Source organism: Suncus etruscus, chromosome 5, assembly GCF_024139225.1.
Source record: "Suncus etruscus isolate mSunEtr1 chromosome 5, mSunEtr1.pri.cur, whole genome shotgun sequence".
Taxonomy (NCBI): Eukaryota; Metazoa; Chordata; class Mammalia; order Eulipotyphla; family Soricidae; genus Suncus; species Suncus etruscus.
In genome coordinates this window covers 7,251,548-7,276,962 of record NC_064852.1, presented here as the reverse complement: position 1 = coordinate 7,276,962, position 25,415 = coordinate 7,251,548, and the positions used below count along the sequence as shown (strand labels likewise).

Below are 25,415 nucleotides of genomic sequence, written 5' to 3'. Positions count from 1 at the left end.
CGCCACCGCCCGGTCCACTATGAAGTTTCTTTTTTTTTTTTTTTTTTTTTTTTTTTTTTTTTTTGCTTTTATTAATTATGACAACAAAGATGCAAAGAGAGAGGACAGGGTAAAGTTACAGTGGAAGCCCAATCACCCATAAGCAGAATTCTCGGTAGTCCCATCGATGATATCCCAGCCTTGATCTTTCAACCAAAGAAAATTAAGAAAAACAAAACTGAACCCATGTACAATACAATTAATTTGTCCCTCAAATCCCCAGTTGTATTACATACTATTTCTTAGCAGCACACAATATAATCCAAAGAGATTAGACTTATGTAACTCCTTAAACATTGAGGGCAAAGTACATTTATCTTGTTCCATGCACATGCTTACTAGATTAAGTTAACCTCAAAAGTTTTAGTGGGTTGTTTTTCTTAAGGATTGGAGTCAAGGGAAAGTAGTAATAAATGGTGTTAGAGTGGCATTTGTTTGCATAGGCCCACCAAAATATAAGAGACATGGAAAGAAAAATTATGGTCTAAATACAAGGAGACCCTACCCCTGAAGTTTCCTGGCACAGGACTGACTCTAGGCTCCAGGCAAACTAGTTTGTCCAATTCAAGTCATCGTCTGTAGTGGCAATACACCTTCATTCCTCACATAGTCTCTGTTGTTGGTATCATGCTTCTGTATTAAAGGTCCTGGAGTCTGCATATCCCATATTGCAGTCAGGATGGTGCAGAGCATCCTCTCGTTTCATCTCACACTTAAGGGGCACTAGAGAGAACCATGTCCTGTAGAGCAGGTCATTGTTGTTGTCAAGTCTTCTCAGTGTAATCGGAAGTCTCTTTTTAGGAGGTCGATGTCAGACCCTTGGTAGTGTCTTTCCTGGTAGAGGACTGCTTCCAGCTGTTGCTATAAAAGACCTTGGATGTTTCGTAGATAGCTTGCCTGGTTCTGGCGTGAATGGAGGATGCCCATTCCTCTGAGGCCTGTGCCAGGTCATTCTATCAATGTTCAGGGTGTAAGGTACATTGTACTGAGATTTATTAGATAAGAACTTATCTGTAGGTATAGTGTTTTCCTATTTTAATGTGTCTATGCAAAGAAGGATCAATGCCATGAAGCGTTATTGGTGCATCTGGAGGCCATAGGAACAAGACCAGCAATTTCCATGACATAGTTCAATCATAAGCATCAAACTGAGGGACAGTTCCACCAACAATCCTTATTGAACATCTGGAGATCCGGAGGAAAGGGGGAGAGGGGGTCGGGTGACCCAAGTCCAGGCCCCCCTACCCTAGGCCGGGCCAAGAGGCACCTGGCACATACGGAGGTCTCCCACTATGAAGTTTCTTAACCCAACTCAGCACTGCCTTCAGTATTGGAACTGCTGGGAGTCAAGGCTTCTGAAAAAGGGTTCCATGAGTGTAAGAGTTAATCACAGCTTTTCAAAATTTTTACCATTAATTTATTCATTAATTTATTATTCATAATAATGCTATTAATTTATGGTAAGTCACCTTGCTCTATTGAAAAATCTCAGCTAAGCTTCCTAACACCTCATCTTCATGTAGAGAAAAATAAATGAGCAGAGAGATTAATCAAGGGTAAGAGAGTTGGGTTCTCTGACCAAACTGGGTTCCAACCTCAATTTTCTACTCCTAAACCTGAGTGAGTTCTCACTCTCTATGTGCCTGGGTTATCAGCTATCTCATCTCACATGTGAAATACTTAACTGAAGCCAGATGCGAAGTGTTCAAAGACAATAGTTTTGATATTGCTTTTATGTGTTGTTGGACCATTGTGTAAGGTCACATATGTCACTAACATTTCAAGTACAAGACATTCCTACTTTAAGCCCCAACTCTTGAGATACTATCTGGGCACCTACAGGAATCAATAACCGGCTCCAAAATCCCTAAAGAATTTGGGGCGCCAGCCCTCCCACACCCAGCAGGTCAGATCACTTGGATTTGAGATCTTGGGTGGCTAAGACAAGCACTACCCAATATGTTCTCTTTACTATGTCCCAGATTCCTCCTACATCAGCTAAACTAATCTCCCAGATCTGGGAAATGCAGGGAAGTACAAAGGGCACCAAGTACCACCTTTCTGAGCATTAGTTTCTGTGCCTTGAGCACAGAATGCTGCTGCCTTCTTTCCTTTTCTATTTCTCAGCTGGGACAGTTACATATCAGAGAGCTGCCCAACCAAGCTAGCTTGAAATCCAACATAAAAAAGTATGTCAGGAGAAAGAATGACATCGAATCGTGAGCTCTAATCTATATCTATTTTATTTTATAAAATCTTTATTTAAGCACCATAATTACAAGCGTGATTGTTGTTGGGTTTCAGTCATAAAGAGAACACCCCCCCTTCACCAGTGAAACCTGCCCACCACCAATGCCCCCTACTCTCTCTCCCCACCCCTGTATATCTCCATTGAGGCTGTGAAGGTGGGCAGGACATTGAGCCCCAGGGAGCTGAATGTATGACCATTCCCCAAGAGCTATGTAACCTAGGCCTCGAAGCCGGCGGCGAATGGACTACAAGTCCCAGAATGCCTCGGACGGGTAGGCGGGGTTTCCTGACGGACAGCCGGCTCGGCGAATCACCGCCTGCCAAGGGACGAGCCGCGGCGCGTGCGCAGAAGCGGCGGGCGGGTAGGGCCGGCGGCGGTGGACGCGTCGGAGCGGCGGGAGGCCAGGTAGGGGCGGGAAGCCTGATGGGCATCGCGGGGTGTCTCCGGCTGGCGATTTGGGGGTGCAAGAGGTCTTGCTAGGCGTGCTGCAGCTGACCCTGGCCCGCATGGCAGGGATGGGGATTGGATCTGGGGGTGCAGGACCCAAGTTGGGGGTTGGGTGGATTTTGGGGGTGCAGAGGAATCCCAGATGTGGGTGGGGGGAACCCCTGGGCTGCAGCCTGGGAGGGAAGAGGTGATTAGGGGGGACCCCCAAGAAGAGACAAGGTGTAGAATCGAATAGATAGGAGGGGATCTGAGGGCCCTGGTTTGGGGCTGCAGAATTTGGGGGGGATGTGCAGGGGATCTGGGGCCCCTGGTGAGATGTTGGGGTGCAGGAAATTTGGGGGTTCAGGGGGAGTAGGAGAGCAGAGGGAACTGGATCTTTTCTGATTGCTAAACAGAAAGCACCTTCCAGATGGGATGGGGTGAGGGGTGGATTAAGGGGTTGAGTTTTTCTGGGGGTGATGGACTGGATGGGTTTGGGGGGGGGGGGCCAGGGAGTATTGGAAATGGGAGAGGGTTTAAGGGTTTTGCAGCTGTCTTGTAGATCTGACGGTTGCTCCGGATTGGGGGACCCTGGGATTAAAGGATCTAGTAGGTTCCAAGCTCTTGGGGAGGGTGGCAAACAGAGAGGGGATGGAGGAGGCTGCAGTTCTGGTCTGGTGAGAGGGTGGGATGGGAGGATGGGAATACAGAATATAAAAAGTGGGATTGTGTTGTTTGTAATGCCTTACTACTTTGAAAGCAAATTTCCTCCAGTCTCTGAATGAAATTAAAGGTGTCTCCCACTCCTACATCTCATCCACCAGACCCCCCCCCCCCCACTCTCACCCCCTAGCCAGAACTCTTGTAGGAAACCAATTATGAGACCATGAAGTTTGGCAGAGTTTGAGGGATTGAGGAGCCCCGTAGGAGCCTGTTTTTTTGCCTCCAAGGGGCTCGATCTCATTAACCAAAGATCTACCCCCCTACCCTTTTCCATGTCCCTTCATGAAATGCGATCAGATACTGTGGGACTTCCAGGGGACGGTGGAAGAGGATTGCCAGGCCTGATGTTCTTCTGCCTGGGTTATATAAACAGGTTGCATTAATCCTGGCAGAAGCCCTGGAGCCTTCAAGCCTAGCTTGAAGAGGCTTCCTGAATGAGGTGTCTGGGCTGGGTGAGAAACAAGAAAGGGAGCGATGCATGGAAGTTAGGCTAGAATTTTAGTCCTGTGCCAGATTCTCACACCATGTTTTCTCACCTGGAAGCTCTGTCGTCCAGGAGACTTGGCGTTTCTGAGGGTCACTTTTGTGGGGACTGGATTCTAGGAGGTAGATCCCAGAGTACCTGGAAAAACTCTTCAGTGTATTGGATTGTCCCCACAATTCTGGAGCATTCTGGCTTAAGGGAAGTTCAATATGCCATAATTGTTTATTGTTGTAGAGTCAGAAAACCTGAAATCGGATCCTGACTTTACAGCTCCCTGTGCTCAGTTTTTCATGATAAAATGTGGCCAGTGATAGGATTCAGGGCTTAGTATCAGCTACAGAGTTAAGTGCTCCAAATGTGATCATTAAATTCATTGATAGCTGCTTTTCTCTCTTTTTATTTTTCTTCCAAACAGCCCAACCAAGTAGAGTCTCTCATTCAGGAAAATGCAACCACAGAATGGTTTCCCTCCCTAAAATTCCTGTTCAGATATTTGCAACCCTGAATATCCATTCTCTGCATTCCTTCCTCCCCCCTTCTTTCTTCATTCCTGGAGCCTTCTGAGTTCTTACTATCTCAATCCATTCCCCTCTGAGGGAAGGAATTGCCCTAGAGACCAGGAGTGGGCTCAGTGGTCTGTGGCATTTGCTTTTCATGCAGGAGGCCTGATTCGACCCCTGGAAGCACATGTTTAAACCCCTCCATCTTCAAGCAGACACTGAGCATGCACAGCCCCTAAGTATGGCCAAGTGTGAATCTAAAACACCAAAAAAAAAAAAAAAAAAAAAAACAGTCACAGAAATGTGTAGCATCACTGCCTCGCCATTGTTTTTACTTTGGTGGAAAGAGCCCTTGACTTTTTTTTTTTTTTTTTTTTTTTTTTTTTTTGCTCTTCTAGAACTAGAGGGTTACTCAGACCAGAAGGAATTGAAAAGTAGCAGGTGGGACATGGTGCGGGTGAGGTGTATAGGACCTGGACTTCTCCCAATACTTTGTAGTAGGGACTTAGGCTGAAGATCTTTTTTTTGTCCTTTGGTTTTCTATCCCCTGACACAGAACATCAGCATCTGGTCTCTCAGTTCTTGAACTAGCTATGACATCCTGGAAACTGGATTCAGAACCCTCAGTAGGGCTCCCTCAGCAGGTGAAACTTAGGGAACTGTCCTCATGACACCCCAAGAAAATTACTAATGGGAACTGAATAATCCAGTGAATTAGAGGTTTTGAAGGCCAGGATCCTTATTCTGCTGCTCTCAGTGGCGATCTGGAACAAACACACCCTCACTTATCAGGCTCAATCTATTTAAAATACAAACAGCTGCCATTTCTGGAGTGTTGAGTATGGCATTATCTCACTGGACCCTGCCAGTGGTCTGCTGACAGTCTAGGTATTAGTACCTATTTGGACAGATGGAGAAAGAGGTTAAAGCAGTGTACCCTGAAATGGATGCTATTGCAGAGTGTGTGTGTGTGTGTGTGTGTGTGTGTGTGTGAGAGAGAGAGAGAGAGAGAGAGAGAGAGAGAGAGAGAGAGAGAGAGAGAGAGAGAGCTATGAATGAGAAGTAGTAGACTTAGATGCTGTTGATGGTAGGGTTTGGTGATCTCTCTGTTCTTTTAAAAGAAGGTAGATTTTCCAGGGGGACACTGAATGATCTCTGAGAATAAAGTAGCAGACCAAATCAATTTGGGAAGTGTTGGTGTACCTAGCGAAGCTCTACGTTAAATGCTGTTACCAAGGACCAGAGCAATAATACAATGGATAGGATCATTGCCTTGCATGCAGATGACCTGGGTTCAATTCTCTGTGCCCCCATATTATAGTCTCAGAAACCTCTCAGGAGTAAACCCTGCACAATGCCAGATATGGCCCCCCAAAACTACAATAAGTGTACCCAAGGTTCCATGCATATTAGGTTAGCAGAGAAATGTGAGGCAAGTTCCAAAGCCTAAGTCACGCCGTACTGGTTTGAAGAGACTGACTCTTCTGTCACTTAAGAAGCCTCACTCAGGTGTCTGCTTGCAAAGCAGACAAGTTTGGAAGGCCCTAATTATTTTTTTTATTACAAGCATGTTTGTAGTTGGATTCAAGTTATAAAAAAGGACACACCTACTTCACCAATGCCCCCCATGTCCCTCCTCCCCCACCACTTACCTGTATTGAGACAGGCATTCTACATCTCTCACTCACTACCATTGTCATGATGGTTGTTGGTGTAGTTATTTCTTGACTGAACTCACTAGTCTTTGTGGTAAACTGGAAGGTCCTAATTGTATTGCCTGACTTTGCCCTGGGGAACTTTCCCCTCCAACCCATTATGTAGATCTTAATTCCAAGGTGCCTTTTTCCAAGCACTGCCAGACTGCCCAGAAGGAATGGTAGTTTAACCAACTAGGGAACTGTTGGATTTGGTTTTATGATTGGGAACTGACAAATCTAGATTTGAATATGACTCCATTATTTACAAACTTTGTGACCTGGACTGGTTGTCATATCCTCTCCCCTCCCCTCCACTGTCTTGTTTTCACTGTCTGAAAATGCTTCACACTTACCCTGAGACTAAGAAATACTGTATAAAGGGCACCTTAACCCCAAAGGAATTGAGAGGGGGGCAGATGAGTGAGGTAATTATGGCATCGACAAACCAGTCATTCTAAATAACCTCCTAAGTCTTTTCCAAATCCCCATGGACCTTATGCCTTTCCCCCCTCCCCCTTCCCGATCCTTTCATCACAATTGCTTCTGCAGAGAATGAACCCGAAGAAGAGTTGAACGAGTCTGGTGAATGTTCACCCTATGATCAGCCAGTGCAGAATAAAAAAAAAAAAAAAAAAAAAAGACTATTGTGTGTACTGGCAGTAATGGTGCTATCTGGATATTTATGGAAGGTACAGGGAACCTCTCCAGGTCCTACTTATTTAGAGAAAGATCAAACAGATGCTTTCCCAGCAAAGATTCAGTTACTGCCCTTGATATATTTTAGCCAAAACTTCCTTTCATACAGATTTTCCTTTAGGATGGTTTTAGGTGCCCTACATTGGTACCTTCATCTCTCAATAAGCCACCTTAAGTGCCCTAAAAATACTCTCCACTGCAGAATCCTTTCCACATATGGGGTGGGGTGAGTGGCAGATGGGGGCCCTCTGACTTTTCTTAAAATTAGTCCTATTAGCCATTCTGAGAGTCGTGGCCACTAGTAGCCTAGAGATGGGAATGCAGTTGCTCGTTACTTCCTTCAAATTCAGTACATATAAAACAAGACAGCTGTCCGGTATAAGCTTTGGGAAAACATAGACAAATCAGGGCAATGTGTCCTTAATGGGATAGGCCTTCATATCCTGTGAAAGGAAATCATCTCACTTTGGGGGTGTGTGTGTGTTTCGTTTGTTTTTGTGCAGTTTCTGTTTTACCTGGTTTTACTCAAAATTATATACATCTAGTGTTTTCCTAGAGCTGGATTTATAGTAGTTGCCCAAAAACAATTTGTTTACTTAATTGTATATCACCAAGTTTGGTTATGGCTTAAACTCTAAGTCTGAAAGCACTAATGGATGTAAAGGAAATAGATACATCTAAAGAACTTTAGAGCAGGAAGGAGATTTGAGACTTGGTTTTAGCCAAAAGGCTGGGGCCTAATGGATGGGTGAAATCTTAAGCCATCTCTGATTCTTTGCTTTTTAGATTTGGTAAAACCATCTGCAGGGAAGCCTTTCTTTTGAGTAAACAGCCTGTTGGAAAAAAGCCTCTTCATTTCTTCTCATAGGCTGTTGCCACAATTCTCAAAAACTACCTTTTCCCTCAGTTAATGGCATTCCTGGCCTGGCACTAGACTAAATGCTTTATACATATCGTTGCATTTACTCTTTATAATTATTTCATGGGGAAACTATTCTTTTAAAACCCCTTCTTTTGGATTAAACTGAGAACCAGAGAGGCTAGCTGATTTACCCAGGTTTTCAGAGGGAAGTCTAGAGTTGGGATTCATATTGAGAAGGAATTCGGAGCCTACTTTCTTACGCTATTTAATACTCACATCCCTCCCTCCACTCCTGCTTATTTTAGTCTTGTGTTCTAGTATATGATTTGTGAGACTGAATTTCGCTCTCAGTCTAACAGTCATTTGTAAACTCTTGAGATTACTACTAAATTCTCACATTCCATAGTCATTCCTTGTTAGAAAGAATTACAACTTTCGTGGGTTAAGAGAAGTTGCAAGCTAAGTTACCCACCAATTTCTAGCATTAATATTTTAGGATGGTCAAATTTTTCAAAGCCCTCTATTAATTTATTATTTATTTATTAATGCCACAGAAGAGACTCCTTCATCTTTTTCACGATGCAGTTTATAAACTGATTCTTTTGTTAACACTTGAACTGATTAACTATTGTTAAAATACCACTACTGGTTGATACTAAAATTATGAAAAAGAATTCTTTCATTATTTGACTACAGTTATATCAGGTCTATTTTCCCTAATAATCAGTCATATTTTTTAATATAAAATAAGGAAACAGTTTCGTGCAGGTAAATGGCTTTCACACTCTTCTACAACTTGTAACGATTGTGGAGTTGAACCTTGACTGACTTACAGGAGTTTGTTTCCCCACTTCCCCCAGTATTTCTGCTTCTGTGGAAGCAGCTTAACCAGTTTGGGCTTTAACTTTAGAAGTTTCTGGAAACTCAGGGTGGTCAAAACAAACACAGCTGGATACATTCATATCTGGAGTTGATATCTGGGTTAGTGTCTGTGTAGAATTAATAGTGCCTTATTAGTCATAGCCCAAAGGAGAGAAGGGAGTGGTGGTCTGCTCAGGAGTCCACAGTCCACAGTACATAATAGAAAATTCATTTAGCATGTCCTGAAGGAAACTAAGCATGTGGAGGGTTTGTTCTGGTTTTAGTTTTTACTGCTGGCCAACATAGAATGCTAAGAGATTTCCTTTTCGCCCCTCCAGTCTTTTCAGGAAAATGGTACTTAAACTCAACTTTCATCCACGTCCTTCATTTCTCAGTGTTAACATCCCTAAGATCCAGAGCCTTCCTTCTGGCAGAGGAGCTTTGTCTACCCAAGATCATGCTTAAAGTAGTATTCCTGGGTCATGAAAAAGGGAGACAGTACAGGCTCTTTCTAGCTCTGATGCTTTACTGATATAAATGATATAAACTCATGTTTCCCAGCTTGAGGAAAAAGAATCTTGGACACTTTCTTCTCCTTAAGAGAACCTAGTCACGGGGCTGGTGAGGTGGCTCTAGAGGTAAGGTGTCTGCCTTGCAAGCGCTAGCCAAGGAAGGACCGCGGTTCGATCCCCCCCCCCCCCCGGCATCCCATATGATTCCCCCCCCCAAGCCAGGGGCGATTTCTGAGCACCTAGCCAGGAGTAACCCCTGAGCATCAAACAGGTGTGGCCCAAAAAACCAAAAAAAAAAAAAAAAGAGAGAGAGAGAGAACCTAGTCACTCTGTAAAATAGTTGAGGAAACTTGGAATATTGATGTGGGCACAGTATATGTGTCTTTTTTTTTTAATAATCACTGGGCATTGCTTCAGGGCCCACACCTATATTCAGGACCATACTTAAATTTATTTGGAAGTGAATGCTTCAGTGGGATGGTAGGAAGCTTTTTTTTTTTTTTTTTTTTTTTTTTGCCTTGTTTTGGGCTATACTCAGTGGTGCTTATTTTTGGTTCTGCAATAAGGAAACATTCCTGGTGGGCTCAGGGGATCATACGGGATGCGAAAGATTGACCATATGAGCCTTGTGCAAGGCGAATGCCCTACAGCTGTACTATCTCTTCGGCCCCAGTAGGAAGCTTTTTAATTAAAGGAGTTGGTATGCTATTCTTGAAAACAGGAAGGGGGAGATTTGCTCGTATTTTTACAAGTTGGCAGACTTGTTTAATTAGCTGATCCACCGTGCCAGTTCTGGAAAGAACAGATGTCCCCATGCATGGTAAGGTAACATGCTTTGGATCTAAACACCAAATGTCCCCCTCCATCTGTAGTTCCAGATGACAGAATTGAAGCTATAGCTTTAGAATCTAGAAGGCTCGTGTGGATTCTGAGTTGCGGTTTTTGGCGTTATCTCTATGCTTTCGATCCAGACCAGCTAAGTTCAACATAAGGCATTGGTTGCAGTTTCGGGTCTCCTCATGTGAGATCTATTGTTTCAGGGAAGGTGGTGACATGTTATTGTAGGGAGGCATGAATGGAGGCTAATAGGTTCCAAGGTTGGTCTATTGGAGTTGGTCACTCAGTTTAACTTCTTTTTTTTTTTTTAACTGGTAGTGAAATTTATATGCTCCAAAACAGGAGATCTCAGAGTAAGATCTTGAGACTACCTATTACTAAGTATGTCTGACAGTTAAAAAGAAAGAAAGCTTGAGGCAATGTTGGCTTAACTAGTATCGGAGCCAGTTTTCCAAGACTTAGTCTCTGCACCTGGAAATCAGGATAATAAATATAGTTCCTACTTTAGAGGATCATGATGACAATTAACTGAGCTTTAGGTATAGTCTCTCAGATTTAGTACAGTAAGTACCCAACGCAATTTAGATACAGTCTCCTTTCCACTAGAAGAGAAGGTAGGAATGACTTGAGTTAAACTGTGCAGATCTGCGGCAATTCTCACGGGGGAATCTTTAATATTTATCTCTGCATCCACTCCCCTGTTCTCTCTCACTTCATAAAGAGTTGGAGACAGCTGCAAAGCTTCCCTCCGCTTGCTGCATTATCCTTAACACCAAGGACAATTCTCTCTTTCTTTCTCCTTGATGCCATCTGCCTGTCACAAGACTACACAGGTGCTGCAACTCTCAGGGTTTGCATTTAGGGGTGGCCGAATTTCTTCACGATCCTCACCTTTCCAGGTCTATTTATTTCTGATTTGGGGTTCCAAATTAACAACGACATAATGCGGCGGAGCATTGAGATCTCTCTGATTCTATTTCATGAGCATATGTGGACTGAGGAGGGTGGGAGTATTCCTGGCAGTGCTGAGTGAAGCAGGGGCTGTTCTTGGCCAAAAATAAGTCGTCTTCAAAAAGGCACTAACTACCATTTTTGAAATTGCCCATGCTTGCGTCATAGCTCTCCAGGCTGTTTTAACTTCATCATTCCCCCCAGCTTCTGTACTTACAAATCTTACTGATTGCACCTCGGGAGTGTTTTTTCGAATGTGACTTCTTTCCATTTTTACCTCTTGCTCCTTAGCTCAGATTCCCCATTATCTTGCCTTGGGCATTTCTGAAGAAATTTCCAAAGCACATTCTCTGCCTTCCCTTCCTCCTGCCCTCTATTTCCTTCTTCTCCACTCTAGCCAACTTTGATCTTACTAATCTCCAGAAATAAGGTTTATTTCACTGTACCCACCATAATGAAGTGCAGAGGTCTCCTTTTGACTCTGCTTAGAATCATTCTCCAATTTTCCTTTCCACACAAGTAACTAATTTCTTATATTCTCCTCCCTTCACATATGGATTAAAATAGAGAATCAAATTTCACTGCAGAACTAAATATCTCTTTCTTGGTGCTGACAAAATGTTGGCATTTTACCTTTTTGGTGGCAGTAGCTGTCCTACTTTACAGACAAGGACACATACCCAAAAAGGCTAATTTATTCTCTGTTGTCTTTTCTTTTTTGGGTTTGTTGTTGTTGTTGTTTGGGGCCACACCCAGTGATGCTCATGAGCTACTCCTGACTCTGCCATCAGAAGTTGCTCCTGGCTTGGGGGACCATATGGGATGCCGGGGATCGAACCGAGGTCCTTCCTGGGTCAGCCGCGTGCAAGGCAAATGCCCTATCACTGCGCTACCGCTCCACCCCTCTGTTGTCTTTTCTAATGTGCTGAACCCCCCTCCCAGCTTTCTAAACTTTGTCCAAACTCTACTTTTTCCCTCCTTGCAGTATCTCTGTATCCCACCAGAGCCTTATCCAAGTCAACTCCCCATTAAAAATTATTTAAGTTACTATTCATCTCTATTGGCTTCTGTCAAACTTAGCTAGTAATTTCATTTGTAGTCCTGCCCTTTTGCCTAGATTATTTTCCTGCATATTCCATACTCTTTTCTAAAGTCTTAGTATCTGCTCCCTTGTTGAGAATCTAGAACCTAGTAGGTACATAGTCCTCTATCTGGAACCTAGTGTTAGATTAGTGAACAGATAAAAAGGGAGGAGGAAAGGTAGGTGGAAAGTACATGATTCTCTAGATAGTTCCAAGACCCCTCCCTCAATACAACATAGTAAATCCTACACTTGGGGGGTTTATTTTTTTTGTTGGGGGGGGGCAGTTTGGGGTCACACCCATCAGCGCTCAGGAGTTACTCCTGGTTCTGCACTCAGAAATCACTCCTAGCAGGCTTGGGGGACCATATGGGATGCCAGGATTTGAACCGGATTCCTTCCTTTGTTGGCCACAAGCAAGGCAAACTTACCGCTGTACTATCACTCCGGTCCACCCTACACTTATTTAAAAGTTGTGTATGTTTGCTCTTACAGTTTTCTTTGTTAAAACTTCCTTAGCCTTCCTGGTCTTGTTTCTTTCCAGACAGACCTCCAGAGCATCAGTGCTCCTCAGTTTCTCTTGGCAAAATGAAGTTCCTTTTACTCCAGCCATTGTGCTCTGACAGAACTTTGTGGCCCTTTAGCAATTTCTCCTTGCCCTTCTCTTTATATGAATTATAAACTGTAGACTTCACTGCATTTGGCATTAGTGACCATTTTTTCCAAACATGTTGAGCATGCCACTTTTCTGTTGTATTTCATAGTGGTATGCATCCTTCACCTCTGTGCCCTTCCAAAGACCATATACAGTAGGGCATGTTATTTCAATCTTATAGGTGCTAATGGGTAAACTGAGCTTTGGGAAGTGAAGTCATTTCATGAAGGTCAGAAAATGAAACTCCAGAGCCTGCATTTTTTTTTTTTTTTTGGTTTTTGGTTTTTGGGTCACACCCAACGGCACTCAGGGGTTATCCCTGGCTCTGCTCTCAGAAATAGCTCCTGGCAGGCTCGGGGGACATATGGGATGCCAGGAATCCAACTGAGGTCTATCCTGTGTTGGCCATGTGCAAGGCAAACGCCCTACTGCTGTGCTATCTTTCGACCCCGTAAAACCTGTAATTTTTTTTTATCTACTATGCAGTGTTTGGTTTTTTTCCCCATGTATTACCATTGCCTAACACAAGTAGACTTTGATAACTGTTTGTTAAATAAATGAGTGATGAGAACTATTTTTTCACCATATCTTTCATGACTATGTATACTGATGATTAAATCATGTTTCTCTTCACCATCTTCTTCCTCAGGACTCATCCCCTTTGGAGCATGAATACTGAGCTTTTTCCTTCTTGGCTGTGCTAACAGGATCCATCTCCCGGCACAACGATGGCCGCTGCGGCTGCTTCTCACCTGAACCTGGACGCCCTCCGGGAGGTGCTAGAATGCCCCATCTGCATGGAGTCCTTCACCGAGGAGCAACTGCGCCCCAAACTCCTACACTGTGGTCACACCATTTGTCGCCAGTGCCTGGAGAAGCTCCTGGCCAGCAGCATCAACGGCGTCCGCTGTCCCTTTTGCAGCAAGATCACCCGCATCACCAGCCTGGCCCAGCTGACCGACAACCTCACGGTGCTGAAGATCATCGACACAGCAGGACTCAGCGAGGCCATTGGGCTGCTCATGTGCCGGGCATGTGGCCGGCGTCTGCCTCGACAGTTCTGCCGGAGCTGTGGCCTGGTCTTATGCGAGCCCTGCCGGGAGGCCGACCACCAGCCGCCTGCTCACTGCACGCTCCCCGTCAAGGAAGCCGCCGAGGAGAGACGTCGAGACTTCGGGGAGAAGCTGGCCCGCCTGCGGGAACTGATGGGGGAGCTGCAAAGGCGCAAGATGGCCTTGGAAGGTATCTCCAAAGACCTGCAGGCCCGGTACAAGGCTGTCCTCCAGGAGTATGGCCATGAGGAGCGGCGGATCCAGGAAGAGCTGGCCCGTTCTAGAAAGTTCTTCACCGGCTCCTTGGCCGAGGCTGAGAAATGCAACAGTCAGGTGGTGGAGGAGCAGAGTTACCTGTTGAACATCGCAGAGGTGCAGGCCGTGTCCCGCTGCGACTACTTCTTGGCCAAGATCAAGCAGGCCGACGTGGCCCTCCTGGAGGAGACGGCGGATGAGGAAGAACCCGAACTCACGGCCAGCCTGCCCCGGGAGCTGGTTTTGCAAGATGTGGAGCTCCTAAAGGTGGGCCACGTCGGGCCCCTCCAGATCGGCCAGGCTGTGAAGAAACCCCGCACTGTTAACTTGGAAGAATGCTGGGCCCTGGACACTGCGGCCACCTCGGCAGCCTCTTCCAGCTCGGTGACTTTCCGAGAGATGGACCTGAGCCCCGAGGAGGTGGTAGCCAGTCCCCGGGCCTCCCCGGCCAAGCAGCGTGGTGGCAGCGGGCCCGAGGCAGCCACCAACATCCAGCAGTGCCTCTTTCTCAAGAAGATGGGGGCCAAGGGCAGCACGCCTGGCATGTTCAACCTCCCCGTGAGTCTCTACGTGACAGGCCAAGGCGAGGTGCTGGTGGCCGACCGGGGCAATTACCGCATCCAGGTGTTCACCCGCAAAGGCTTCCTGAAGGAGATCCGCCGTAGCCCCAGTGGCATCGACAGCTTTGTGCTGAGCTTCCTGGGGGCCGATCTGCCCAACCTCACACCTCTTTCAGTGGCCATGAACTGCCACGGGCTCATCGGCGTGACGGACAGCTACGACAACTCCCTCAAGGTCTACACCTTGGATGGCCACTGCGTGGCCTGCCACCGGAGCCAGCTGAGCAAGCCCTGGGGCATCACCGCCCTGCCCTCCGGCCAGTTCGTGGTCACCGATGTGGAAGGGGGAAAACTCTGGTGCTTCACTGTGGACCGTGGGGCCGGCGTGGTCAAGTACAACTGCCTCTGCAGCGCAGTAAGGCCCAAGTTTGTCACCTGTGACTCCGACGGCATCGTCTACTTCACCCAGGGCCTGGGCCTCAACCTGGAGAATCGGCAAAATGAGCATCACCTGGAAGGTGGCTTCTCCATCGGCTCTGTGGGCCCCGATGGGCAGCTGGGCCGCCAGATCAGCCACTTCTTCTCCGAGAATGAAGACTTCCGCTGTATCGCGGGCATGTGCGTGGATGCCCGTGGAGACCTCATCGTGGCCGACAGCAGTCGCCGAGAGATTCTCCACTTCCCAAAGGGAGGGGGCTACAGTGTCCTGATCCGAGAGGGACTCACCTGTCCCGTGGGCATCGCTCTCACCCCCAAGGGTCAGCTGCTGGTCCTGGACTGTTGGGATCACTGCATCAAGATTTACAGTTACCATCTGAGAAGATACTCGACCCCGTAAGGGACTGGGGCATTCCAGTGGCTCCATTTCTCTCCAGCATACTTTCCTTCCCTTGCTCCGTGGCGGGTGGTGATGATGGTGTCGTAGCATAGATGCGGCTGGCATTCTGTTGCCAGCCAGTTCTAGAACTTTTGGAGCTCTCCTTGTTTAGTGTGTTGTTCATGTCCTCCTTCACCCCCTCTTAGAGTTTTGACAGGTGCATCACCCCCATATAGGCCAGGCACGTGGTGGGATTAGCCGAAGTTTTATTAGAATTTAGGCACTTTCAGAGCTTTAGTAGAGTCTTTTCAAGAAACCTGGATTTGAAATTTGCCCTTCCAAGGGATGATCCTCAATTTTTCCTCTATTGGCTCCACTGACCCCAGTCCCTATTTTCCTTCCTTCCTGTTCCAATTTGAGACTTTTGCTTTAGCCCCGCTGCTACATTCACTGCATGATTTCCTGGGATTCGCTCTATTTTTAGTGACATTTTAGACGTTGTCTCTGTGTTAACTGGATCCTCTTTACCAGTATGAAAGGCTCATTCATTTAGTGCCACCAAGGGAGCTACACAGAAAACTTTGCAAAACAATGCCTCTCGGCGTGGGTTTTTGTGCCATCTTTGCATTCACAGTTGCAGATGTGACAGAGAACAGAGTCACCTGCTTGGCTGGTGTTGAAGACTTGGGCCTGGAAATTTCTTGCCTTTCTCAAAAAGAAGCATAGGGGTTGGCATCACGCCGAAGCTTAGGCAGATGGGAATAAACAAACAGAAATGCTAATGTAGTCAGAAAACACTCTTGGGCAGTATCTAGGGCTCCTCATTTTTCATACTACCTCTCTCTACCAACCTTTGCTAAGAGATACCTGAGTAATAGTGCCAACCAAATGGGGAGGGTGGGGAAAACCATCCATCACGTTTTCATTACAAAACCAGAACTGTTGGATCCCGTTCTGTACATTTCCTCAAGTAAGTGCAGACTGTTTGGAATTGATTTCCAATTCCTTTATCAAATATTAAATAATTGAGAACTATTCCTTCATCTCTGGTGTTTTATGTCTTACTTAAATGTGAAATTTGGGAGGCGAAGGGAGAGCATTGTATAACATGCTAGTTGAATTCCTTCTACGATAATATAATCTTCGAGATTTGAAAATACATAGGATCTACCAAGGTTGAAATTCAGCTCAAGGCACTGTTTGTAAAGATAAATCCCAATCCTCCAAGAATTTGTTTCCCAACACCCTAATTTGTTGGTTCTTTTATTTGTTTTTGGGGCCACAGCCAGCAGTGCTCTGGGTTTACTCCTGGCTCTGCACTCAGGGATATTTCCTGGTGGGCTTGGGGGGGGGACTATATGGGGTGCCAGAAATCAGTTCCAGGTTGGCCGCATACAAGGCACGCGCCCTACCCTACCTGCTACACTATCACTCTGGCCTCCAACACCCTATTCTAAATCCTGCCTCCACCAGCAGTTTTATCCTTGTTACTGTTCCAAAAAATAAAAAAGGCCATTTTGTACTTTTCAGAAGTGGTTAAGGAATTGGCCACAAACAAGGTCCAGAGACTGTTTACAAAAGAATGGTCTCTGGTACTGTAGGTGCTTTATGGCTTATGGCAAGCCATAGAAAAAACCAAATTTGCAACTCTGAACTACTGAGAATTGGTTTATTATTACCAGTTCGGGTGGGGTTTGTTTTGGGGTTTTGTTTTTTGTTTTATTTTCTGTTTTGATAGCTACCGAAGGAAAGCAAATAATTGAAGTGATGCTGATCTAGTTTGTGCTTTCCTCCTGGAGCATGCCCCACGTTCTGATTATAAAATTGCATCCAATTTTCAAAGATTGAGAGGAAATTGATCCAATTAAAAGTGCATCACAGATGATTCCACTGGTTAATAGAGTCACTTGATCTCTGGTGGCAGCTGGCAGCAGCAGATCTGTCTTTTGCTGGCAGTGGGAGACTTGCTGACGCAATAGCACCGGTGGAGGCCTTTGACGCAGTTTGTGTCTGAGAGACAGATAGAATATTGCACCCTGGCTTGAGGTCCATGAGGCCAGAAATCCTGCAGCTGCCAGTGCTTTGGGGAAAGGAAGAGCAGTCATTGGCCAAAAGCCATTTGATCGAGCTCATCTCTGAATCAACCTGATGCCGTGGCCCTCAAAATCCAGCCAAAGACACCTGCTGGTCCCAAATGGAAATAAGTGTGGTTTGAAGGGTTTTGTTTCTTTGATGTGGATAAATTAGTCTGTGCTTTTTGTACAAGCCATTTTCAATTATCTACCAGGTTGACTGACTTGCCGTGTATGGCCCCAAGAAACGAATTTGTCCAATTACTGTATCTTTTTATTTCTTCTTCAAAGCAGCAGTTCTCTCATTCAAATGAAGTTATAGATGCAAGTCTGCCTTGTACAACGTCAAATGAGCAGTTGCATCTGGTTGAACCAAGTTTGCGGGCCTAAAGGACAGGATCTCCTCTTCACCGAGTCTCTTGTGCAAACCTCAAAAAACTTGTTAATCCAAAGAACACTTGCTAAACACCATTGACCCGGAGCAACACTCATTTTCCACTCCCTGTTGTTTCAGAGGTGTGGAGTTTTGTTTTACAACTGGCCATGTTTGCTAGGGCTCCTACCCCTAGTATTTTGCTCAGAAGCAGTGCTACAGTCCTAACTTCAGTTGGGTATATTCAAGGCAAGAACCTTTATTTTTTTGTTTTGGACCACACTCGGTGACACTCAGGTTACTCCTGGCTTTGGGCTCAGAAATCACTCCTGGCAGGTTCCTGACCATATGCCTAGAATCAAACCCAGGTCTGTCCTGAGTCTGCTGTATGCAAGGCAAACTCCCTATCACTGTGCTATCTCTCCGGCCCCAAGGCAAGAACCTAAATGCCTGAAATATCCCTAGACTTAGTTCCTCTTATTAGCCCTGTGACCATGGTGAAATCTTTTAACCATTCCTCTTCTAGATGACAATGAAAATGATCTCTGTCTCCAGGAGAATAGAAGATTTGAATTTGAACTGGAGTTCCTGGCATATTTACATTTTAAGAGTTACTACCTTATTTTATTGAGTTGAAAAGATTGGGTGATGTCAGCCAACTAAGGAGCAACCAAAAACTTACCTTTGTCATCACTATTGTCACAAGTCTCTGAGAAATCTATGATGTGTTTCTTTTCACTCTCATTTTCCTTGTGATTTTGTCACAAAGACCACTGCTGTGATCATTTGCCCACAACCTGAGTTTTGTTATAGTCTCAATATCTAGGTATAAGCATGTAAAAAAAAAATGTGCCAAATAAAGGGTATGTCCTCAGTTACTAAATTTGCTTTTATTTACACAACTTCTATAAACATGAGTTTTGTTGGTATTGATGGACCTCCTGATAACTTGATTCTTAGGAATGCTGCCACCGTATGTCAAATATGTACTATATATATATGCAGCTAAAGGCACACAATTAAAGGTTAACATACACTCCCTCCCTTTTTTTTTTAGATTATATAGGATTTAAGAAGTGGTTGCAATTATTCTTTCAGCATTAACTGCACACTTACTGTGGGCAAAGCATTAATAACAGGCATTTAAAAAAGTTGATTGGCATTTATTAAAGTGTTGATAGAAGTTATTTCAGTCTTCAAATTGAACCTAAAAGGTAACTATTTGAAGTTGGCTAGAAAAGGATCTTGATGCTAAAAGGTTAAATGGAGTTGTGTGTGTGTGTGTGTGTGTTTGTGTGTGTGTGGTGTATGTGTGTACACCTACAGAACATAGAAACTTAAATATCCTAAATATTTACTACTTAGACTTTCATTGCTCTTGGCTCCCTCTTCAAGATGCTGTTTTAATGGCTCTGCGAAGCACTCCCAAGATAGGTGTCACAGAGACCAACAGACCATAGCAGGGAACTGCCTTAGTCTGAACAGCAGGATCAACTTGGCTTGAATCTTAACAGTGGTCCTGAGGGTAAGCAAGAAATGCTTAATTTGTTGTAGTTTTAATCAAGTACTAATTAGTGGCCTTTTACAAGTGAACTGCTATCAGGCTCTGAAGGAAGGAAACAGAAAACAGAACCAGGTATGGAACTCAGGGGTCTCATCTTGCACCTGATCAGGCTGCCCAAGAGAATGCAAAACAAAACAAATTATGACAGGAAACAACAGGTGTCTGGATGGATTTTACAAGTAGGGTAGGGGTGAAGCAGGAGGCTGTTTAGTAAAACATACACTCACAATTTCAGACCTAGGGCCTTGTCTGATCGCTAACATTAATATTCATGGCACCTTGGCTAAGTCTGATGTTCGGGAGATAGCTCCAAGACTTGGGCATTCGAACAGTACAATCACCAAGACTTGGTCTGAGTTTGACTCATTGCCCTCTACCTTTTAACTAGCCTTCAGATCATCATGCCTCCGTGTCACTTTTCCTATTCATAAAATAAGAAGATTGGATCAGTTTCTTAGCGATCGCATGATTTCCGTTTTTTCTCATTGGGGCCCCAGGAATCAACCCCAGGCATGTGTCTTACCATTGAGCCACATTGATAACCTTCTTACTTCTTTTTTTTTTTTTTTTTTTTTTTTGGTTTTTTGGGCCACACCCAAAAAAAAGTTTGATGCTTAGGGGTTACTCCTGGCTAAGCGCTCAGAAATTGCCCCTGGCTTGGGGGGACCATATGGGACGCCGGGGGGATCGAACCGCGGTCCTTCCTTGGCTAGCACTTGCAAGGCAGACACCTTACCTCTAGCGCCACTTCACCGGCCCCTCCTCTTTTGTATTTTTGGTTTAGTTTGATTATTGGGCCATATCCAGCTATACTCAGGGTCTACTCTGGACTTGGAGATTGGGGTGGTTCCCAGGGATATATGGAGGACCAGTCACAACCAGAAATAGAACTCAGGATCTCACACATGGAATACAAGTGCACTCCCACTGAGTCAAAAACCTGTCTTAACTCCACTGGCCCTATTTTAATTACATTTATTTGGGAAGTTGGACAGGGTGTCTACCTGGCAGTGCTTAGGGATCTGTACTGGTTTGGCACTCAAGGATTGTTCGTGGTTTGGGTTGGGAAAAATATTTGGTGCTGGGGATCAAATCTAGGTTGACTGTATACAAGGCAAGAGCTTTAACCCCTGTACTTCGGGCCCTAATAAATTTTAATGAAATAATATTTTGGATGGGTTCTTACCAAAGTTTTGGTATAATGTTTGCTTCTGGTGTGTGTGTGTGTGTGTGTTTGCTTTATGGTAGTAGAAATAACCCGCACTTAATTATATCCCACCTTATTTCCATTGTATTCTCTACTTCAGCTATCAAACCTTGGTCACTTTACTAGCTGATGTCACTCTATGGGGCTTGTTTATTCAGCTAGCAAAAGGAAATGACAGTTATATTTGAAAAAGCTATTGTGAAAATTGAGAAATAATGGGTATATGTGTTTGTGTGTATGTGTGTGCGTATATTTTTTTTTTCCACAGAATGATCATTCCCACTACAGGAAGTATAGTTTCCCATTTCTTCCTGGTAAACTCAGAATATTCAAGTCAAATTCAGCTTCTCCATTTAAAATCCTACTGGAGGAAAAATGGGGTTTTGCTGAAGGAGCAGAGCAAGACTCATTCGCAACAGACCATATGAAAAAGAAAGATGCTTGAAACCTAAAGACTATTCAATTAAAATAATTAGGAGCGCTGGAGTGATAGCACAGTGGGTAGGACATTTATTTGCCTTGCATGTGACCGAACCAGGTTCAATCCTAGTATCCCCGATGGTCCCCCGAGCCTGCCAGGAATAACTTGATTGCAGAGCCAGTAGTTACCCCTGAGCACCACTCACTGGGTATGGCCCCCAAAACAAACAAATAAAAAAATTAGGAGAGCATCTTGACTCTTGAGAAATTAAATAGAGATGAGATGTTATGTGAGGGTGTGTGGATACTTATCAGAAAAATGCATATGTATACATGGCTAAACATAGAGGTTAGCATAAAAGGATTTTTTACTCCAGGGCATGCATTCATTCACTGCCATAATTAGAAAAATGAAAATAAGGCCCAAACCTCTCCATTAACTAGAGGCAATAAAATACTTGGTGGTTAAAACTTGGGCTTTGGAAGCCTGGGGATCCAATCCTCATTCCCCTATTTACTGGCACTTTATCCACTGAGTCATTTAGCCTTTCCGCCTCATTGTTCTCATTAGCACCAAAATGACACTGCTGCTTGCACTATCCTGGAAACTCTGCATGGGAAATGAGAATGGACATCCAGGTATATCTTCAGTAGTGATAAAAGTGTCTTAATTATAATACACTAAATATGTATGAAGGTTATGCTTCATTTTATGATAGAAGTATATTAGAGAAGTATTTTGTGTGAAACCTATGAGCAAAAACCTATTTCATCTAAAGGAAAATCCCTCAATCACTGAAAGCTGAAAATCTGATAGCATGCAGGCTTGCTGTGAGTATGAGTCAAATTCAAACATGCAAGTAAAGCAAGGTGGGTTTTTGTGTGTGGTTCACAAGAGTATCAGAATATAACTACCATGGCACTGTATATTTTTCAAGAAATAGCAAGATACCAGCTTCCATCCATTTATTTATTTGCCCTCCTTAAATACACAATATCTTCTGTTCACTCTGAACAGTAATTATATGAGGGATGAATGCAAAGATAAATCTTAGGTCAGTTGCATGTAGTTTAGCTAGAAAAGCAGTTGGTTTAAAAAATAACAGAAATAGGGGCTGGAGCGATGGCACAAACAGTGGGGCATTTGCCTAGAACATGGCTGACCTAGGACGGACCATGGTTAGATCCCCCAGAGTCCCATATGGTCCCCCACGCCAGGAGCAATTTCTGAGCGCATCGCCAGGAGTAACCCCTAAGCATCATTGGGTGTGGCCCAAAAACCAAAAAATAAAAAATAAAAACAAATATACTAAAAAGGTTTAAGAAATGGCGATAAAAAAAAAACAATAAAAAATGGCAACAGATAGGAATAGAATGCCACATGAGAAAAGATAAGTTGATGGACGCTAGATTCTGAAATGCCTTGCAAGTAGAGGAAACATCATTAACAAAGAGTGTTACTGGCAAGAGTGAGAAGTGGGTACCAGCAGAAAGTTCGAACCACATGAGAATGAGAAAGCATTAAAGAAATATGAAGGTCTAAAGTGATCCATTTGGCTCCTGACCCTGCAAATAACAACACAGGCAGAATCTCTTTTCCTGCCCTAAACCCTTTTCCTCCTACCAGTAATCATGGCTCAATAAAACTTCACTTTAATAAAGATGATAGAGTTCCATTGCACTACAAGATTTGTGTGTTCCAAACTCTATTAGATATGAACTTATATGTATGTATAGTATTTTCCCATTTTAATATGCCTATGCAAACAAGGAACAATGTCACGTGGCATTATCGGCGAATATGGGGGCTATAATAACAAGTCCAACAATTCCCATGACATGGTGAAATGGGACCTTACACCCTAAACATTGGTACAATGACCTAGCACAGGCCTCAGAAGAAAGGGCATTCTCCATTCACCCCTGAACCAGGGAAGCTATCTATGAAACATCAAGGCTTTTTATAACAACACCTGGAGGCAATCCTCTACCAGGGAAGACCCTACCACTGCTCTGACATCGACCTGCTCAAAAGAGACTTCCCTTAACACTAAGAAGACTTGACAACAACAACGACCTGCTTACAGGACAGGGCTCTCTGTATTGCTCTTTACTTGTGAGGTGAAACTAGAGGACGCTCCGCACCATCCTGACTGCAATGTAGGATATGCAGATTCCAGGATCTTTAATACAGAAACATGATACCAACAACAGAGACTATGTGAAAAATAAAAGTGTATTGGCATTTCAGACAATGATTTGGATTGGACAAACTAGTTTGCCTGGAGCCTAGAGTTGGTCTTATGCCAGGAAATTTCAGGGGTAGGGTCTCCTTGTATTTAGGCCAAGGCTTTTTCTTTCCATGTCCCTCATATTTTGGTGGGCCTATGTAAACAATAATTGCCACTCTAATACCGTTTCTTACTGTGCTCTTTGACTTTAATCCTTATGAAAAACAACCCACTTAAACTTTTGAGGTTATCTTAAACTAAAATGCATGTGCATGGAAATGTAAAAAGTACTATGCCTTCAATGTTTAAGGAGTTACATAAGTTTTATGGCTATAGATTGCTTTGTGTGCTGCTAAGAAATATTATGTATTAAAAGCTGGGGACGTGTGGGACAAAGTAATTGTACATGGGTTCTGTTTTATTTTTCTTAATGTTCTTTGGCTGAAAGTTCAAAGTTAAGATATCAGCAAGGGGACTTCTGAGAATTCTGTTTATGGGTGATTGTCCTTCTACTGTACTCCGGCAGGGGCCGGAGAGATAGCATGGAGGTAAGGCGTTTGCCTTTCATGCAGGAGGTCATCGGTTCGAATCCCGGCGTCCCTTATGGTCCCCCATGCCTGCCAGGAGCGATTTCTGAGCCTGGAGCCAGGAGTAACCCCTGAGCACTGCCGGGTGTGACCCAAAAAACCACAAAAAAAAAAAAAAATAAATAAAGCAGGTCCCAAGTTGAAAATTTTTAATTTATAAATGTAAATTCCACTTCCTACAGTAAATATTTGATTGAATCTGAATAAAAAAAAAAAGATGGTAGAGTCAGTCAATCTCTTTGGAGACCTAAAGTGAGTGAAGGTTGAGGGAGAGGTTTAGATTGAAAAAAGTGTACCTCTGCTTCTTCTATCCCATATATACATATACACACCATAATCTCCTGACTGGGAATTTCTAATGGTATAGTCTTTTTTTTTTTAAAGAATCATGGAATAATATCAAATTAACCACCCCCCAATATAAGTGGTGAACCTTGTAGCTTGATATCACTTTAAAATAATCTTACTTCTTTGCTTACTTCTTTGATACTGATATTGACAGGTTTAAAACTTTTCTCACTACCTTTCATTTCCCATCACATCTAGACACAAGCTGTTAAGAAAACTCTAGTTGTCCCACCTTTGGTGCCAATTGGAAATTCAAGTCACATAAGCCCTAGCTCATGCATGAGAGCCCTCTACCCAATCCCATCTCCCAGCAACCCATAGAAACAATACTGATCATCTTTTTCTGAACTCTCAAGCCTTCCTGAACATTGTTATTGCCCAGAAAATCTCATTAGGTGAATTCATTTGTCTGGTTCCTCTTGTCTTTGTAGGACAACTATATAATTGGCACAATCAGCAGTGACTTCAGGAGATGGCTGCCATTCTTAGATGTCTTTTTTCTCTTGCTATATCTTGCTAACTGACTTTGTAGCAAGCTGGTCACTTGTGTTCTAAGGGAAATAGACTATACTTCCTTTGGTGAACCCTACCAAACCTCTGTTATCAGCTGGACTTAATTCTACATTTTGAGAGTTAAAACTTTCAGATAAGAGTTAAGTCACCCTAGGTCACGTATCTCTTCTAATGCCAGGAAGTGTGTATTTCATATGGGAATCAAAGGTCTACATTCCAGCACAACTTGTAACTGTGAGCTCAGAGGAATAATTTTGCTGTCTTCATTAACCTGGCACAACCCCTTTATATATATATTTCCACTTAGGGGGAAAATATTAATGCCTTAAGCAATAAGTGAGCCTACTGGAGACTGCTCACATATAGAAACCATGTGAAATGCCACTGTTCACACTTCACAGCAGATGACTCATTGGAACTCTATGAAAGGCTTTGCTGCTACTATGTCACTCTTGTTTAATAGAAGAAAGTTTAAAATATCCAGAGCTTCATATTTACAGGGAAAAAAACATCCATTATACTGTTATGGCATAACGAAAGGTTTAGTTTTAATTCAACATAAGCCTGGAGTCCTCTTAACCATAACCATTGCCAAGAGCAGTGCTTATGTCAGTCATAAGGTGTATAACTCTCTGAAGGAAGAATAAATGAATATGGTAGAGGGTACTCCCATCCCAACTCACCAAATGATAAGCAGTAGCTACCAAAAATAAAAAGTGCACAGTAGGGAGTAGGAGCAGTGGCGCAGAGCAGTAAGGTGTCTGCCTTGCCTGCGCTAGCCTAGGATGGACTGTGGTTTGATCCCTCGGTGTCCCATATGGTCCCCCAAGCAGGAACGATT

General features: G+C 43.9%; 2 protein-coding genes across 4 annotated transcripts in view; one reads left to right on the top strand and one right to left on the bottom strand.

The window, feature by feature from the left end:
- The window catches only part of ASTN2 (astrotactin 2), a 1,116,661-nt gene that overhangs the window by 237,389 nt on the left and 853,857 nt on the right, over positions 1-25,415 (bottom strand). The gene's annotated exons all lie outside the window — the stretch shown is intronic.
- On the top strand, positions 2,635-16,294 carry TRIM32 (tripartite motif containing 32). The gene is made up of 2 exons (XM_049774149.1): positions 2,635-2,695; positions 13,225-16,294. Exon 2 carries the CDS (start codon positions 13,304-13,306, stop codon positions 15,278-15,280), a length of 1,977 nt encoding a protein of 658 aa, XP_049630106.1. The 5' UTR covers positions 2,635-2,695; positions 13,225-13,303; the 3' UTR covers positions 15,281-16,294.

Bases quoted from the DNA above. Each gene is read 5' to 3' on its own strand.
- TRIM32 (XM_049774149.1), top strand. From the start codon at position 13,304: ATGGCCGCTGCGGCTGCTTCTCACCTGAACCTGGACGCCCTCCGGGAG.